The following is a 19,551-nucleotide window of genomic DNA, read 5'->3' as shown; positions in this document are numbered from 1 at the left end:
TACTTATAATTATTTCTCTCTAAGTTTAGGAAGAGTTTATTATTATCTATAACAAGTTATGTTCTCTTAAATCAACGAGGATCGCTTTATCTATCTATATATAAAATATACATATCTGTGTGTGTCTGTGTGTGTGTGCATAATGATTCATATTCTGCATGCACTATGCACAAAAACATAATAGCACATAGACTCTTGCATGGTAAACCAGAGCTGAGGTCCCACAGAAAAAAATGAGAAAAAAATATACATGAGAAAAATGGATAGGACAACACATCCTGTCCTAGTCAGGATGGTTAAAATCAATAATATCTTGGCTTCTGTAAATTCTGCTGCAGCCAAATATCTTCTGTTCAAATGGGAAGAGGTATGAACACTAGAGATGCCTGAACAGTGTCAAGGGCCTCTTCCTTTGTCTTCAGTGTGTGAAGATCCTGCAAGTCTTCCACAATTTAATGTCCAGGATCATAAAGAAACCATAAGAAAACACAAAGTATCAATCTTTTGTTTGCCAGTATCTAAGGCCAAAGCTCAAGGACAAAGACTCACCACCTAAGTTAAACCAGTAATAAGTTACTTGTTACTTTTCTTATGCAGAGTAGTAATATTAATTGTCAAAGGAACATGCAAAGGATCTAGGGGGTAACACTTCTAACTCAGGAATTTTGTGAGCTTAAATATCTGCAGGAGGATGAACATAGAGACAATTAAAAGTTAGTACTAAGTTTCATTTGTTATTATTGTTCATTTAGGGCATACATAGAAAAGAACCTCACAGGTACAGAACTCGTTTCGATGTCACCTTTTTTGGTGGTGTTAAATTTTTAGTTTCATGCACTGAAGATGAACTTGGGACTCTAGTGTAGCTCTGTAATTTCTAAAGAAGCAATCTTAAGTTGTAAAAATAAAGCATATGTTTCACTCCTAGAGGTGATGTAAGTGTTCTCTCTCTCTCTCTTTCATTATGTATTTGCAACATATTCAAAATAGCTGATTCCTGTCATGTATAAACAAGTCCTAGATGGATGGTTGGCATGGATTTACTTGTGAAATTTATCTTTGCTGAACTCTTTCTTTGCTGTGGCAGTGTTTTCTGGCACTGATGTTAGCATCTGGTGTATAATATCTGGTTTAGCAGAATCATGTAGAGTAGGATTAAATCCAGTTCCATAAATGCAGTCCACGCTCAGAACGCTTTTGACTCCTGTGTAAACATAAGAATGAGTTTATTGGCCTTGATCTGGTTAATTTTTACAATTCCAGCATAAAAAATAGTTATATCACTAGCTTAAATAACATCTTGAAGATTTCTTCTGCATCACAGCTGTTTGAAATTTGAGAGGGAGGAAAAAAAAATAGTGAGGGTTTATCTATATGCTTGTGAACTGGCTGTGTATATTGTCAGGGGTACTGACAGATCATATAATTTAAAGCTGTCCTGCATCTGCTTCAGATTCACCTAAAATTGGAATGTGTTAAGGAGGATTAATCCATAATACTCCTCATGATCTATTTAAGAAGTTTAAATTATCAATCTATAAATAAATATTACAAATTCCAAACATTGGATTATATTGATATTGATTAAAAAATAGATTTGTTACAATTCAGAAAATGTTGAAATTACAAGATCAGACACAATTAAAACCTTGACAATGCTGGAGGAGGGGGGGGTGAGTGGGAGTAATAAATATTTTGAAAATAAGAGGTTATCTCATATGGACCAGAGAACTATTGATGTTTGAACTAGCTTAAATAAAGGATTTAAGACTCCTGCAGCTCAAAGATTTTCAAGTATTAATGGCTGCAAGGAATTAAAGGATTAAAAGTATTTAAAATATTTTTTTAGAATTTGAATACGGATACAACACTTGTAAATAAGTTGAGGGAAACTGCTTGTTTCCTATGCATAAAAATGATTTTCCTTCTTGTTTCATAAGAATGTCATCCAATTTATATAACTTGTTTCCTTTCCCTCCCTCCTTCTTCCTTTCTTTCCTTCTTCCTTCCTTCCTTCTTTCCTTCTTTCCTTCCTTCCCTCCCTCCCTCCCTTCCTCCTTTTTATTGCTTCCTTGCTTTCTTTTCCTTTTTCTGTCTTTCTCACCCCTCTTTCTCCTTCTCCTTCTTTCTCTTTCTTACCTTTTTTTTAAAGAAAGGTCTTTGGCTCTTCAAATTGCATAGCGATAGTGTTAATAATTAGGAAATCTAAGGGCTGGCAGGAGATTAAATCCCAGCTACGGGGCCTGCCAAGACTGACTACATAGCAGAGGTGACAGGCATAGTCTCAGGGGGAAACTCGCCAGACACAAAACAGCTGAAGAGCATTGCTGACCAAATAAACAACAGTGCTGGCATGAAATAAAGTAAAAAATGAACTACAGTTAACAGAAAATGGAAACAAAAACAAAAGAAAAAAGTGAAAGAGGGAGGGCCTTAACCCATGAAAACTGCTGTAACTGTTGTTACAAGACTTTACTCTGTTCTCTCTCTCACTGTGACATAATATGATAAAACAGTTCTAATTATGTAACAAGTCTCTGCTCTAAGATTTTGCAGCCAAGATGGTTAGATAAAAACACAGTAATACAACAAAGTAGAAGTTGGTCTATTACAACATAGAACAAGCAAGTAGTCTCATAATATCTGGGAGGTCCCATTTTTTAACTATTTTCCATAATTCTTTCCTTCCACGTTGTTCAAAGGATTTGGTTAATGTTATATTAATAATCTAATATATCATCAGTGTGACAGTAATTGTAATGATCACACTTGGTCTGATTCAGACATTTTAATTCATCCTGAGTGTAGGGAAGTTCTCTGGAGTACATACTTGATCTAAATGAGAGTACAAGAATCTGACCCAATATTAAATTGAATGTCAAGAATATTCCAGTTGTAAATGTAAATCTGCCTAATCAACTGTCCCTTTCTCTCAAAATGGTCCTAAGCAAAACACCCACAGGCGTTTTGACCTTTTCCCTTATGCTATTTTCTGTTTGCTAAGGAGCTCATTTCCCCTTCCTAAAACAAATTTGGAGGTAAAAGATATGTTAAGCCAAAGAGTTAAGGGCACGAGCCTGTGTTTCCCTAATGACAGTAACGCACCAGGAGCTGACAGGGTTGACATGCAATCCTTTGACCTACTCCGCATCCCCTCTCTCTTATTCCCTACTCCTGCAGCTCTGGGTGACTCAGGAGCTCTTTGCTGGGGATAGAAAGCTCTGTGCTCAGACTGCCAGCCTCCCCCGGGAGCAGTGCCTGGATGGCACAGCCATGTAGTAAACTTCCAACGTGCCTTCTCCTTAGCTGGGGTTCAGGAGGATGTTATTCCATGACTAAATGAAAGTTTGCCTACAGCAGAGGGGAGGAAAGAAAAGAGAGGGCAATACCTATAACCTCACTTAAAAGGACACTCCAGGAATGGAGCCTGCCACAGTCAGCTCAGGTCACTCTGTAACTATCTCGCCTTTGCATACGGCTTTGCTTCTCTCAATGCCCCAGAGAAACTGGACAAAACAAAACTCAAAATGGGGAAACAGTGGAAATGCTTTCTCTCTAAGAAGAAATCAATGAAATCGTTTTACAAGCTGTAATTGAACATAAATCAAAAGTTTTCTTTCATCCTTTACCTAGGTACTCCATAGATCGAAACACAGACCTGGAGAGGTATTTTAATATCGATGCCAACAGTGGAGTCATTACAACTGCCAAATCTCTGGACAGGGAAACTAATGCTGTTCATAATATCACGGTTTTGGCTATGGAGAGTCGTAAGTAACAATTTAAAGATTTTATTGGCTGTTCATGTGTAAAACTTCAGGCTTGGATGTCATCAGCTGCATTGAGAGACATTATGACAGTTTCAAACCTTGGCAGAGAAAAATAACTTCTTACTTACTCAATGTAAAAGAAACCTGTGTGATAAAAAATAAGAAATGCAACAGATTAAGTATTTGCTCTTTCCTTTGCCTCACACTTTGTGTAGTCTTTTGACTTCTGAAAAACAAGTACAAAAGAAGGTGAACTATGTTAAGTCAGCAGTCTCAGACCAAGTGTCATTAAAGGAAAAGTGATATGGAGCATAGAGGAGAGCAGTTAGCCCATTTTAGTGATGGCACTCATTTAGAGTTGATTGCTGTTGGTCAACCACAGCATTCTTAAAAGGTGTGAAGGAAAGGGGATTGAATGCTTGTATGGTTTCACTTTCCTGACTCTATGGTAAGACTGTAGAGGATATTTTGTACTTGGTATCTTTTCTGGTGTAAGATGAAAAGTGTTGAAGAATTGAAACCTTCAAGTGCATACAACAAGAATTCTGTTAATGCAAGTTTAAACCTAAACTTGTTCAGCTCTGAATACATTCTGTGAAAAAAAATGTATATTTTTGCCTTTATATTTGAAGAATTTATTTCTTCAAACTTCATCCTTATTACTACCCTGTTGGGCTGCGATAATAAAAGAATTACAAGTTCTCTGGCCTGCTATTTTAAAAATCCTCACTTCTTGCTTTCAGTGAGGTTAATTTAATGTTTAACCTGAAAGATAACATTTATAATTTAGTGTCTGTATGGATTTATCTGTATTCTCAGGAGTAGAATTTTGGTCCAGGAGACCAGCATGGAAACCAAAATTTTCCTGGGTAGTAACAAAACTGACAAGATAGCCAAGGGGCATACCTGACACAAGCGAGAGTCTAGGAGCACTAGTAATACCTTACAATGCTTTAATTTATGTTCATGGCCTGCTTGGTTTTCAATAAGCTTAGATCAGCAGAGGAAAAAGTTGGTGTCAAAGTTGCTTACTCCTCTGATATTTGATACGAAAAATAAAAAACCAAGCCAAAACACATTGTGATCTACACTTGGATGCATTGCTTTAAATACTTGTAATATTTACTAAAATATGGTTGCAATACCCTGTAAAAAGATGGATAGATATTTGAACATTTATACAGTTTTTCATTCTGCCCTGCTCTGTCACTAATATCACCACTTGTGGTAAAAAAATAATTCAATCTCTCTTCTCCCTGCTCCAAAACAGAAGTGTTATCTAGCAAAATGAGTATGGCACACACTGATGTCCTTTATGCTCAGTCCAAAAATATCTACTGTTTAAGGGTAAATGATGACATTGGACCCTGAACAGATTCATATTTTAGCTAGAGATATGCATCAGTTTAAGAATGTCATTCATATTTAAGGTGTTCAACGTGTTAATGACAGCGTTGAAATACTTTGTGTGTGCACTTTAAATACTTTGGGATTTGCTTGGGAATGCAGCTTCCTCTTTTCTTCTGTTATATATAGCTGATGGAATTCTGTTTTTAACTTCTTAATAGCCTGATCAATCTGAATTGCAAAAAAAAAATTGTTTAACCCATAATAACCATTCTATTCCTGATATGAATAGTGCTGTTCTGGCTAGCTATACCTATTGGCAATGGCTTTACATCATCTTGCTCTTATCCCTCCATATGATGTGATTTAGATTTTCAGTTTATCCCTGAGAGTAAAATCTTAGTTTAATTAAAGTGGCTGGAAGACATAAACATTGTTTCCACTAGGTGCAGAAGATGAAGCCAAGAGCTTCCTTTGTCTTTCCAGGAGGGATTGTAATTGATTTGACATGTATATGCAAAAGAAGAATGCAAATGAAAAATGTACTGACCCAAAGAATAACTTTCAAGGAGCTCTTCCTGACTCTTTTGTTGGCTTCTTTTCCTATAGAGAATCCAGCACAGATTGGGAGAGGCTACGTAGCCATCACTATCCTTGACATCAATGACAATGCCCCTGAGTTTGCCATGGAGTATGAGACAACTGTCTGTGAAAATGCTCAGCCTGGTCAGGTATGGCTTGATAGGGATTTTATGTTTATTTTTATCAGATAGGCAGCTATTCCTTACGAAAGCCTGCCAGCTTTAAGATAAAATATAATCAGCTTATGGCAGGAAAAACGATGCTTTGATGTGCAGCACAAGCAAGTATCAATCAAACCCTAACATCTTCACCATACCTCTGAAGAGACAGACTCAGGTGTAATTACTTCCTGAAGGTGCTGTTAAAATCTCTGGCTTTCTTACTCATATAACTGACACATTTTGCTAAACTCACCTAATTTTGAATAATATTAAGAATGTGTTTTTTCCTCCTAATTTTGCTGGGACGTGGGAAGTCCTAACTCGGAGGTTGTTCTGAGACTAAAGGCCTAGCATTCCTCAAATGAGTACACACTTTTATTTCCCTGAGGAAGTATGGGCCATGAGGCCACAATTTCACAAGAGAGATGTATTCCTACCATATTCCCCAGTGTTTTTAACTCCCCAAATGTTTTCCAAGTAGTCCTAGACTCAACTAAAAGTATCTGGTGGTGTTTATCCTTGGCGTCTCTCATATTTGGACTTTTCCTCTCTACTTTGTGAGACCTCAGAAAATACATATATTTTCTCATTTTCTCTTCTTTCTCCCAGAAAACTAGTAGATGTTTCACTCACATAGATCCCACATACTCGCTGGGAGACTTTGCACTTTTGTGCCTTCTCCCAGAACATTGTCCTTCCTGTGGCAGATGTTGTTTATTGCACATTTCAAAATCACAGCATAATTTAAATCCTTAACAGAAAACACTATGATTATTAGCTTGTGTTCATGAGAAACACAGAATATGCATGCTCTTACGGGAGTACCTCTTTGTTTTCCCTGTGGTCTAGTCAGAATGTTAGCCTGAGTATTCATTCTTTATGGATTTTAAGCAATGGTGAAATTTTTTTTAGAGGCGGATTTTGATAGAATTTTAGAAAATAAAATTGGAAAAATAATAATAATAAAAAAGAAATCCCAGAAAATATTAGTATACATATGATTTAGATTTTTATTTTTCACTATATTGAAAAAAAAAAGCACATGAATTAAAATGTTCAAAACCATAATCGTCTCCTTGTGAAAGTTTACATTGATTGCAGCCACTGATAACTTCATTAGGGCCATCCAGAAGATACACTTCTTCCCCTGCTATGCAGTTTATACTCCAAGCTCTGGTGAATGACAGAACCTAACTTTCTCACAGGCCCTGCAGATCATTGCTTTTGGCCAATAAAGTTGGTACAGGGAAAGTAAACAGTTGAGTCACATTTTAGTTTTAAGAGTGTCTGTACATGCTTAGGAGATTAGAAACCCAAAATGCAATATGAGCAGGACTTGAGGGAGAGTTGATACTTTGATAGGTAATAGAAGGGTTATACAACGTACATGTATTTATGCTTCTTACCATTCCAAACAATGAAACCCCAATGCATCTTAAAACAGGTGATCCAGAAAATCAGTGCAATTGATAAAGATGACCCACCAAATGGCCATCAGTTCTACTTCAGTTTAACAGCAGAGGCAGCAAATAACCACAATTTTACACTGCAGGACAACAAAGGTAAGGATATTTTGTTTGGGTAAATATCCACCACTAACACCTTTCATTTTGAATATATCGTGCTGATTATGACTTCCATAAACTTCTATTCTGGTAAGGACATAAATTAAACTACAATCAGCCTGCAAAATAATTTTATGTGTAGATTATTTGTCAAGGAAATTAAGCTGGTTTGAATAATTTAAAGCATTGAGCCAGAGTAGCTTCAAATATTTCTTTTTTTTTTTTTTTTTTTTTTTCCAGAAGTCACTCCTCTCACATCTTTTCCTTGTATTTATAGGTTTTTATCTAAACTAGATTTTACCTTGGGGCAGTGACTGAAAAATGTCCAGGAATTCATGTTTTATTAATATAACTCAGGTCATAAAAAATAAGTGCACAGTAAATCAAAAAGTGGGTTTTGATTTTTTTAATTTTTTTTTTTAGAAAAACACATCTTTTCAGTAAGTATACCACCTATCGAAGAATGCTTTGGATAATGGAAGCTGCCTACAATATTTACACAGACTTCTTATGACTATTTCCCCAAAGACTTAAGCAAAGACTCCCAGTGACATCACGTTTCTATTAGTTAAAATATCTGAGCACACGCTTCTAATCAGTGTTCTCATTAGTTGCACTGCATACTATGGCATCTGGGCATGTATCAGTCAGTTTCGCTATTAGCTGAAGCAAATAGAACCAAATAGACACTATGTTACTCTTGCATTGCTCTTTTATGGCTCAGTACTAAATCAGAGTTACAAAGTCATCCTTATTAATAAGAAAAGCAGACATATGGTGGACTAAAGGGTAGTGTTTGTACAGACAGACTTTGAACAACATTCACTAACTATAACATGTGACCTAATAAAAGTTCTCTCACACACCTATTTATTGCCTTACCCTGAATGTAGTTACTGACATGCTTAATTTTCTTCATATGAGCAGCTTGCAGTTTCAAACTAAAGACTGTAATAGTAATAATGATCAAAATAATAAAAATGCATTAGAATAAGACTCTGTTCAGAAATCTGACATTGTTACAAGTACTGTAGAGTATTTAATGAAAAGACACGCCCTCTTCCAGAGAACTTATAATTTGAAAAGGGTAATAACAGACCTTTGCAATGCCAGTAAAATCAATGGAGTTGCAAGACACAGCAGCAGTTGCCTCTTTCGATGCTAACTAATTTTATGCATATGTCATATGATGCTATATGAAGAACTGCTTGCATATTTTGCCAGATAGGTCATAATAGATGACACAGTAAGATAACGTTACAGGACTATCGATATATCTGTCTATAAATAGATAGATAAATAGGTAGACAGATAGATAGACAGACCGACCGACCGACATTTTCTATACATTCTAGGAGATGTAACTCCCTACCTCTCAGGAGCTGTCAACCTGTATTGAACACAGTGAGTTTTGCGCATATTTTCTGGAACACATGGACTTTTTAATCACCTAACTCAGAGCACCATCGAACCACACATTTTAGACTGATTATATTAGTCATCTTGACTCTCAGATGAGACTGAAAACAAGTGCTTGTCTTTGTTACATGTGCAATTACCTGTATTTGTGCACCAACTGGATTTTTTTGCATTCAAAAAATATTTCATTGGTCTTCAGAACTTGTTCTCCTATTAGTATGTTCATCCCTTCCATTAATATGGTATCTATATCTGTAAATAATTGAAATAGATCCTTGGAAATCAGACCTGAAACAGGTATGTAGGTATTTTATCTAATCACTGAAGGGTAAATTTTTTCTTTTTTATAATGATCTCATCTTCAACTATCTATCAAGAGTGTGGAACTGTGAGCTTAACAAAAATCAAATAAACCTCTGCAATTTTGGAACAGTCTTGCGTGGAAAACAGAAAGCTTTTTGTTTAGTTGGTATCATTTCTCAGCTGATCCTATCTCTGCAGCTTCAAAAATATATGACCAGGAAAGATAAACTTGTTGAAATAATATAAATGTGTTTATAAAGTCTTTTAAGCGAATGACTGTATCATTTATAGGCTTGTGTTTTAGAAAGGTCATGTATTTTATATTTATCTTTTTATTCCTTTACCTAGATAACACTGCAACAGTATTAACCAGAAGAAATGGGTTCCGAAGACAGGAACAGTCTGTTTTCTACTTGCCAATATTCATTGTGGACAGTGGATCACCTTCACTTAGTAGCACTAATACCCTCACCATCAGAGTCTGTGATTGTGATGCAGATGGTATTGCTCAGACGTGCAATGCAGAAGCATATATCTTGCCTGCAGGACTTAGCACTGGAGCCCTGATAGCAATATTGGCTTGTGTCTTGACACTGCTAGGTACATCTTCCTGTTACCCTTATTTTCTGTTTAATGTATAGTAGCAAAAGAGATAGATATATATATGTATATAAGCTTCAACCCACTCCCCCCCGCCCCGATTTCTGTAAACAGGGACACCTGACATTCCCAGCAGAATGGCATTTTGTATCATGAGCTGCACAAAAATCTTTAGTTTGGGATTTTCAGGTTCAGATAATTTGTTTCTATGTCAAGCTGCCTCCAGACATATATATGAAATAATAGTAAAGGGAAAAAGGTCACTTGCATCAAATGTAATACTTAAGAGATAGCCAATGCAGTTTCTGGAAGTATTGTGTTTAGCATACTCACTGTATAACCAGTACCAGTGTGTGTCCCTTTTTCAGAGATATAACTATCATGAAACATTTATTGATTTGCATTTAAAAAAAAGACATTCAGAAAATAGAACAGATGTAATTTACTGATGGGAATCATTTACTTGAACCTCTTCTACAGAATGATCTTTTGTTACCTCTGCAACTGGTAGCACAGTTGGATTTTATGCCATGCAGTGAGACTGTAACTAGATAGAAGACAGTGGAAAACAGTGGAACAGTGTCAACATTCTGGTTTAGCATTTCTCATTTCATGCCTAGTCCTTAAACAAAATGACTACATAGTAGTAGTAAAGGCCTAAATCGAGGAGTAAAGATGAAGGATCATCTTTACTCCTGCAGAGTGCAGGTGAGCAAAAGTGCAGTTTTGCTTATTGTCAGAAAGTTCACGTTAATGCGGGTACTGATTCGGCACAAAAGGATTTTCTTGAGTGTTGTTATCAATGGAGAGATTTTTCTATTCCCTGGCTGTACATACCAGTCTAAGGGGAAGGGGAAGACCATAGCCTCCTCAGGTTGGTACAGTCCCAGTGGTGATTTGTCTGTCACCAAGTAATTTGAACAGGTCAAATCAAGAGACTTTGGTCCACATTTCTGTTCATGGTAGTATTTCAACAATTTATAGACGTCTCTTCTTATTGACTTTGATTCACCTCACTGTAAGCCAGTAGAAGGAAATGTCCCTTCTGCTGCACATATTTCTAGCGCATATGACCACCTTACCATCGATTTTATTTGCCAAAATTTAGACTTCCAAATTCAGCTGTCTGAATGTGTCACCACTGTTTATATGTTTGTATGTGCTATCTTCCCTTCCAATCTAAACTATTCCTTTTGGGTATAGTTCAAAGCTGCAGGTGCAGTTTAGGCTGCGTTTGTATGCTAACCCTGGCTTGGAGTCCTGCATTGGGGTACCATATCCCGCTGCTGGTTTGTTCCCAGCCAGGTGCTGGTCTTCACAAGGAAGAGGTGCCTAAGCATCACTGCTGCCCAGTGAAATCCCAGTCAAATGCTGTTGCTTGTCTGGTCCCAGAGCCTTTCTTCTTCTCCTGTTCGTTCCTAGAAGACATTTTCTGGGATCAGCTGAATGGTAGTACTGCTAGGAATTTTTCTCTTTTTTCCCTTTTTCTTTTCACATCCATTCCAAAGAAAAAACCTGAAGATCCACTAGCACAGCACAAAAAACAGGCTTCAGCTGTTGGCAAGCGGTTCCAGGGCTGGGACCAAGGGATGCACCTTTTTGTGTAGGAGTTTATCAGTGAAAAGAGGAGACAGGCTACCGGATCATTTTTTTTTTCTGATCCAAGGTTACACGCAGTGTAAATCCAGTCACATTCATCAATGTCATCTCAATGTGAGTGCCAGTTGTAAAGCGGAGGAGGCAGGAGATTTGCATAGATGTCATGGATACATGCATTTTGGCACTAGTATCTCGAATTCTCAACAAGCTTTTATCTTCTTAAAGTTAGTATGATGTACTTTGCTATTTCTTCTTGCCCCATACATCCCTTTGTCTAATAAATAACTATTTGTCTTGACCAAGACTCAGATTGTCTCAGTGGGATTTCTTAGTGTTATTATTTTGACTTAAGGAACCAATCAATTTTAGATAAGCACAATGTTTCCACTGATGCTAAGAAGGAAGAATGTTACTAAATCATACTAATTCATTATAATTGGATATAACATGGTGTAGGCTATTTTTTCAAACTAAAATAATTTTTAAAAGTTAAAAACATTTTACCAAAATCTTTTTCACTCCTCATCTTGACTGATGGAGATTAAATTCTGAATTTTATTCCACAAGAAAGTTCCAGTACTTTGTTAATTACTCAAAAGAGCTTTATAATTATTCACTCTGCAGTGAGGCTGTGTTTTAAAGAAAAACAAACAAACAAACAAAAAAGTGCTTGCAATTTATTCTATAAAAAGCATATGAAAAGCTAGTTTGCATTTGTTTTAGACTGTACATAATTTTTAGAGAAATAAGTAGGAATTTTTTAACTCCTCTGAAAATTATATGGTAATTTAATTCAAGGTAATTTGTTTTTCAGTTAGCATCTTCCAGACAGGATAATTGCTTTTATAACAAGTGCTTAGCATAAAATGTGTACATAAAATCATACAGAGAAAGAATGTTCACCTGTAGATAACCCAATCATATTTGAGAGGTTAAAGATTTTCTTTGTATTGAAACAATGGAAAGCTAAATTGACATAATGCTTTTTCATGATTTTCGTCTTTCATACTTGCGAATATAATCTATTAGTACCACCTATTTTCTTAGAAACACTAAAGAAAGCTCCTATTAGTGTGGTACTAGAGTTTACAAGTTAATAATACATTGATTAAACTTCAAAATACAGATTTAAATTACTATTTTTTCAGTTGAAAGATGAGGAATTTGTTATTATTATCACAATACCTACAAGAACATGATTAAATCAGCACACATAATTGTGTGATTCGTAAACAAGAAGAAACAGTCTTAGTCATAAGGATCTTATTCTCTAAACAGGTAAAATGTATACAGAATGTTACTATCTAGTATGTGTGGGTTTGGGTCTTGCAGTTTTAAAAGTGATAAAACTGTTTTAATTTGGGGGTATCCAAATTAAGTCATTTAAAAGGGGCTTTAGTATGCAATGCAGAAGCTGTTTTCTGAAAGTTATAGAGCCTATTAGGGTCACTCACTGTGGGCATTTAAAGGTCACAGTCACTTTGCAAATATCAATCCAAACTGATTAAACAACAGTTATATATGAAGCTTGTTAGCTGGGAATTAAATGCAGGTTTCCTGACTCTTGGCCTCTGTAATCCCCAAATCTCATCTGCCTGTACTGGCAACTGCAAGGTATAACTAAATAGGTTATTAGCGTGCTGCTTAGATGGCTGAGGATCTCCAGTCTTCAGCTTTATGAATCATGACACACCTAAGGCACAAACTGATGTGCAGATTAGCTTGCAGCTGATGCGGCTTATTGCTATAGTAAATGCCAGGCTTAGGGGCATTGCATATACACGGCGTGGTAACGCTCAGGATTTAGCTCTGTCCCTTACTGTAAAGCTCTGCAGGTAGTCTTCTCCCTCAGGTGCTCTCAGGGTGTTTATGGCTTCCTTACAATTATGTTGCAGTTGCCTCGAGTCTTAAAGGAAAGTTTAATACTAAAACAGAGAAATATGCTCTGGTGACCTAAACCTGACTTTTTACCAGATAATACCAAAATGGAAATTTCATGCTAATTCCATGAAGCACACTGCAAAATGGCAAAGCAAATATCCACTTTTGTATTCAAAGGTGTTTGTTTAAAGACTGATTCAGGTGAACTGAAACTACTGATATTATCATTACATCTACGCTGACAGAAGGATAAACCTATTTGTTACCACAGCTAATGTAAATACAAATGACATTTTCTCTTGGCTATTGTATCCATTAAACAAAAATCAACATTTCTAAAAATTCAGGTAAATCAGAACAAAAAGGTTAGTATAGATCTACCTTTATTAGTTCTGGTTATTTAGTCTTTTGTAAATAGTGACATCTAATACTGATTGGTTTATGTATTTGTTGAATCACATACAAAATCAGTATTGCCATTTCATCTCTTTAGCATGAGTTCCGCATACCAGTATGGAGCCAAACTGGTGGCCTCAATGTGCAATACGTATGTCCCTAAAGCTTTTCCATTGTATTATTTCTTCTCTAAAAAGCATAAAGTTAGGTTTTCTAGATGTTCAGCCAGTCACTAATTACTGACTTAATCTTTGCTTTTGTGATAAATGCAGGGTAAAAACCCCACCATGACTTAATGAGAAATGGATAAGCTTTAAAACCATTTGTACCTGATTTAGATATCAGTGAAATTTGTTTGGGGCTTGTATTCATCTCTGCAGTTCCTGCAATGCAGCTGAAGCTTTGTTCATTTAGAGGTTAAACTTTATTGTTCATAGCTGTTAGAAAGGCAGGAAATTAATAATCTCATAAAGCCATCTAAATGCTAAAATATTTAACCTTTAGAAAGACTCCGTATTTTTCTTGGCTTCAAGCAAGTGTGAGATGTACAAGGAATACTATATAAATCATTCAACATATCTTGATTTTTATTGTACCTTTAGGCGAACCTGCCTCCTAAGTTTCATATTTTTCACTTATTAGCAGGTATTTAACTTTCAAAATGAAGTATGTTAAGAGGGCCAGTGGTGTGAAAATGCATTTACACTTAAGTAAAGGCAATGATTAGCTGCATACTTACATGGCAATAAAAAATGTGGCAGTAAATGTTAAAAATAATTATTAAAAAGTTATGTCAATAGCAATCTTGGCTTAAATGTGTATTTGTACTGTCAGCAAGCTAATCTGTCTTTCACTTTAAAATATCTGTTATAATAAGGAAAAACATTGAGTGGTGTGCAATTGTCTCTGATAACAATTTTATGTTCTCTGCTGTATAATTTATAGCTCAATTTGTATTATACAAATATCAGAATGTTTTGAAATTTCACAAGAGCCATTGTAAAGGTCAAAATCTTATATTGTCAAACTGCTTATGTAAATATTGTTTAAAGCAAAATACCCCAAACTAGTGGCTTCTGAATTCAATACATATAACATGAATCAGGGAGATGCCAGGGGCAACAAAGTGAGAGTGTGATGCTGATGCTGCAGTAATATAGAATCACAAGGCATCTGTTAGTAGATGGATCATTAGATGTGTGCCTGGTAGCTGCTGAAAAAAAGGGGAAAAAAATATGGCCTAATATATTTGTCAAAAAGTTTAGAAAAAAATTGATCTTGTTCCAGTTTTGTTTTTAGACATGCATGGCTCCAAAGGAAACTAAAAAGAATTGCAGAAAATCCGCCTTTAAGTCATCTTATGCTATAACCAATTCCAAATACTACCATAACATCTGTGGATATATGATACAGTTTTCTGCATGTACAGTCTCTGAATGACTGGTTTATTTTAACCAAGTGATCCCAATATTAAATCATGCCTCACAATGACTAGATTGATATTGATTTTAAAAATTCCTCCATGAAAAGAAGGGCTTTCAAGAATGGCAGTCCTACATCATACAATTTATGGAGGCCACTTTTGAGACTGCCTAGGGAAGCTCAAACTTAATTTTTTCTGTATCAGCTTTTGTTTTTCCAGATGTTTCTACAGCATTTAGTTGGCATATCAAAGTACTGTAAGTAAAGGTTGTAAACCTTAGATATATGAATGCATATAATCACATATTCTTAAGATTAAAAAATAAACATAAAATCAGAAGAGATTAATTGAATGTGGAATGACACTTACTTTTCAACATACTGTTATTTTTACAGTCATAAAGATGCCTGCTATTTTCTAGGAGTATCATTAACTCAGCAAATGTTACCCAGATGCTACAATATAGTATTAATAATTTTCTAGGAGGATGATTCACACTCCATCATGTCCCACAGATGGGTGCAATATTCATATTACTGGTTCCATATTTTGTGTATCAGCAATGATGTTTCTCTACCGAAACTGTATTTGAACAAGAGGACCTTTGAGTTAGTTTCTCCCAGTTATTTTGGCTGTTACTGCAGTTTAGTATTAGGTTTCAAGCTGAAAGAAACTGTAAGAATTAAAATAAAAAAAAATAATAATATTTCTAGCACTGACTGATCCAATAAACTCCAGGTCTAGCAGTTCTCATTAGATGTAATTCATAAACCTCAAGTACAGTACTTTGCACTTCATAGGAAAGTGAGGTCTTATACAGAGATACTTTTAATCCATGAACTAAGACAGTCTTATTTTACACATTGCTTAACAATTCGCTGTTGTCCAATCTACAATTTTTAAATATTTTTTTTCTTCAGCAGAAATTGGCCGTATACTTTAATTCAGTCTCTTCCCAAACCATGGTTGTTAAATTCTATTCAGTTACTTTATGAATGTGCTTTTATCGCTTGGGCAATTAAGAGTTCAGGAAAAGGTCTTTTTTTTATTTCATGGCTGTGAGATTGTAATAGTCAGACTGAACCAGTTCTAAAATTTATGTTTAGAGGACAGCATAGATATAGAATTAGAGATGAAGACGTTAATCCAGAATGGTTTTGGAAATAGATTCTTTAACGTCTAAAAAGCTTACAGTTTAAAAGCTGTTTCAGAACCTGCTAGGTTTCAAATCTCATTGCCTGCTATTTCCTTGAGTCTTTGCCATATAAATTAATGAGTACTTCCACCACTAGGAAAAATATGAGGAAACTTTGGCGCTGCTAAAACACCTGTCTTTCTGTGTTACAGTTCTTGTCTTACTGATTGTCACTATGAGGCGACGGAAAAAAGAGCCTCTCATTTTTGATGAAGAGAGAGATATCAGAGAGAACATTGTCAGGTATGACGACGAGGGAGGTGGAGAAGAAGACACTGAGGCTTTTGATATGGCTGCCTTGAGAAACCTCAACATCATCCGAGACACCAAGACCAGAAGGGATGTGACGCCTGAGATTCAGTTCTTGAGCAGACCAACTTTTAAAAGCATTCCAGATAATGTCATTTTTCGGGAATTTATCTGGGAAAGACTAAAAGAAGCGGACGTGGACCCCTGCGCGCCACCCTACGACTCCCTGCAGACATACGCGTTTGAGGGGAATGGCTCGGTGGCAGAGTCGCTCAGTTCTTTAGATTCGATCAGCTCAAACTCTGATCAGAACTACGATTACCTCAGTGACTGGGGCCCTCGCTTTAAAAGGCTTGCGGATATGTATGGGACTGGACCAGACTGCTTATACTCATAGCCTTGGAACCTTTCTTTGAAAATGCACTGAAGAATACTAAAACAGAAAACTCAACCTTACGGACTGAAGAAAGTTGTAAATATTTCTCCATTTTTAACCTTTTAGGTTTTTTTGCCTTGGTGGTACATATCTTCATTAGACTTGTCCTAGGGACTGCACTGACCACACAGAATATGAGCATTTGGTGGCATTTTTGATAAAATGAAATGCTCAGCCACGTTCAAATAGATAGCAACCCTCAGATACCTGCAGACGTAGCTCACTTTCAAAAGTATGTTATGCACTGTGACCTCAATGAGCCAATGATACCCTGCAGATGCCTTCGCAGTATTGCTGTATCTAGAACACATAGTCTCTGGTGTGAGATAAGTGTAAGAAGAAACAAATTTACGAATATAACATTCAATACAACATTATAATATATAGTATTTACAGATGCAAGGTTTTTTTAACAAATTTTCTTTACAGTGTTGCATGCATCTTGCTAGGCCAAAAGCAGAAGGACAGACACGAAAACAAACAAAAGCCCAGCAGGTCATTTCTTTGCTTCTCCCTGTTTGTTCTCAGAGCTATTTAATTAGAATTCTCTGTAATTTTCTGGGTAGTTTTATGAAAAATTACCTTTTGTACTAAGAAATTCCACAATGTTTGTCATCAACTTACCAAAGTAGTTTACTAACCCCATAAAATGAGAAATATGGAGGGGAATTCTTCTGGCTGAAAAGTTTTGTGATGCCCTTGTAGGTATAGAAAAGGTGTTGCTATCTATTTGCTATTTTTTATTGTCTCTTCTGATTTGTACAGGAGAATTTATCCTTTTTTATTATTATTTGACATAAAGTGTTATATTTATTTTGGAGCTCCAATCTCCACTAAATTCAGGTCCATTTTACTGCCTCATGGTATTAGACTTGTCAGAACATGCTGATTTTTCTCCAGTCTCGGATAAATGTAGGAAATGAAGCATGGAAATGGAGAAATTACAGTAAAGCAATCTCGCCTGCCATTCATCTCTCAGAAAGGAGAGCAGCTCCAAGGACATGCAGTTGTTCTTCTGAGCCATTACAAAGTCTGAGACATTTAAATAAAATATTTGTACATTGAATTTTTGGAAAGAAGACTACAGAGGTAGCTGGGAGTGTCTTTAATGCAAGATTTAATTTTCAAGGTTAAACACGCTATATGCTTCAAAGACTGTAAACACCTTGCTTTTCTCCTTCCCCTTCTCTTTTGCTGCTGATGAATCACAGTAAAAGACTCTTCAATTTCTTTCTTATGTTAAGCAATGTAATGCTATTAACTCCAGAAATCATCTTTAGGTCCTGATGCACAGAAGTATTTTTCCCCAAAGGTGTTAACTCACTACACATAATTTCTACGCTGGTTCGGGAGTGCCAAAACAGAAGGACAACTGCTGTTGGTTAAAATACTGTATGATTTTGAAGTAGGATTTCTTAGAATAAGATGACTTTTTTATGATTCTGACAATATTTATACTTCATCTTTCATGATTTATTACTAGATAATAAGGCATTTATTCAAGTAAAATAGCGGTTTTAAGTATTATTTCAGATTCTTTTGTTTTAGATAATCTGTAGGTGAGTTCCTAAGTTAGACTCTGCTCCTGCAAACTTTTTTGCTTGTACCTAACTTGAAATGACTTAACTCTAGCTTGAAATGACTTGATTTGCCTGCAATTACTGAGAGGCATACAGAATTGTTTGCAGGACTCTGTTTGTGGATAGAAGGTACTCCATAGAGGATGATGCTCACTCTAAAAGTACTTCTTTCTGAAAGAAGGATCCTTGTACTAAAATCCTAATGTATGGGTGACACCAGGCTGGGAGACAGAAAATTATCATTAAGGCTTTGTAAGTTTTGCAGCCCAGCATTATTAATTAACTATGTGAAAGTGGCCTTCAGCTCCATCAGAGAAAACAAAATAATTTTAATCATCTGCAACATATTCAATTTGAGTTACATTTTGGTAGACAATCATTGTTTCATAATTCAGTAGATTTGCTTCTAGTTGTATTAAATATATATATATAGGTATATATATATATATATATATATATGACAGATTTTGTAATGGAACTGAAAGATGTCGCCCATGACTTTTAGTCATACATGTAAGATTTTCAATAAAAAATTCAAAAAAACCCCAAACCCAAAATGAGCCATGTGTATGCAGTTTAATGAGAGTGAGATATGCTGCAGGAGTTAAGCAGGTATTAAATCAACAAGGTACCGAGAGAACAGGTTTTTATTAATCTCCTTGTTGTTTGTGGGAAGATAATTCATGCATCTGGATTAAGATGTCAAAAATGCTGATTTTAGCACATAACACTCAAAAGAGATTTAAATGTGGTTTAGAGTAAACAGCACAATTCCCTTGCTCTTCCACCTTCTATATCTGTAAAAAAACCAAAAAGCTACCCTGTTATGAAAGTATGCTAGGGTGCGTTGGGTTTTTTTTTTTAATTTCTATGGAAAGAAATATGCTTTACTCCAATGCCATAAAAACTCTTGCATATATATATATATTCTGTTGCACAGTTCTAAAATAATCAAGCAAATTTGTTGTTACATTATATATACTTACCACCTGATTATATTATTGCAGTAAGAAAGAAAGGTGGAAATCCCTTATGTTTGATGACA

General features: G+C 35.7%; 1 protein-coding gene across 1 annotated transcript in view; it reads left to right on the top strand.

Annotated features, from left to right (window-relative positions):
- The window catches only part of LOC142028918 (cadherin-7), a 79,633-nt gene extending 60,504 nt beyond the window's left edge, over window positions 1-19,129 (top strand). The window contains exons 8-12 of the mRNA XM_075022918.1: window positions 3,634-3,770; window positions 5,727-5,848; window positions 7,305-7,422; window positions 9,496-9,747; window positions 16,394-19,129. Of these exons, the coding sequence (XP_074879019.1) occupies window positions 3,634-3,770; window positions 5,727-5,848; window positions 7,305-7,422; window positions 9,496-9,747; window positions 16,394-16,887 (1,123 nt within the window). The 3' untranslated portion in view covers window positions 16,888-19,129. The remainder of the gene's footprint in view (window positions 1-3,633; window positions 3,771-5,726; window positions 5,849-7,304; window positions 7,423-9,495; window positions 9,748-16,393) is intronic.
- The last annotated feature ends 422 nt before the right edge of the window (window positions 19,130-19,551 follow it).

The sequence above is a fragment of the Buteo buteo genome, chromosome 3 (genome assembly GCF_964188355.1).
Source record: "Buteo buteo chromosome 3, bButBut1.hap1.1, whole genome shotgun sequence".
NCBI lineage: Eukaryota > Metazoa > Chordata > Aves > Accipitriformes > Accipitridae > Buteo > Buteo buteo.
This window is presented reverse-complemented; position numbering and strand designations above follow the sequence as displayed.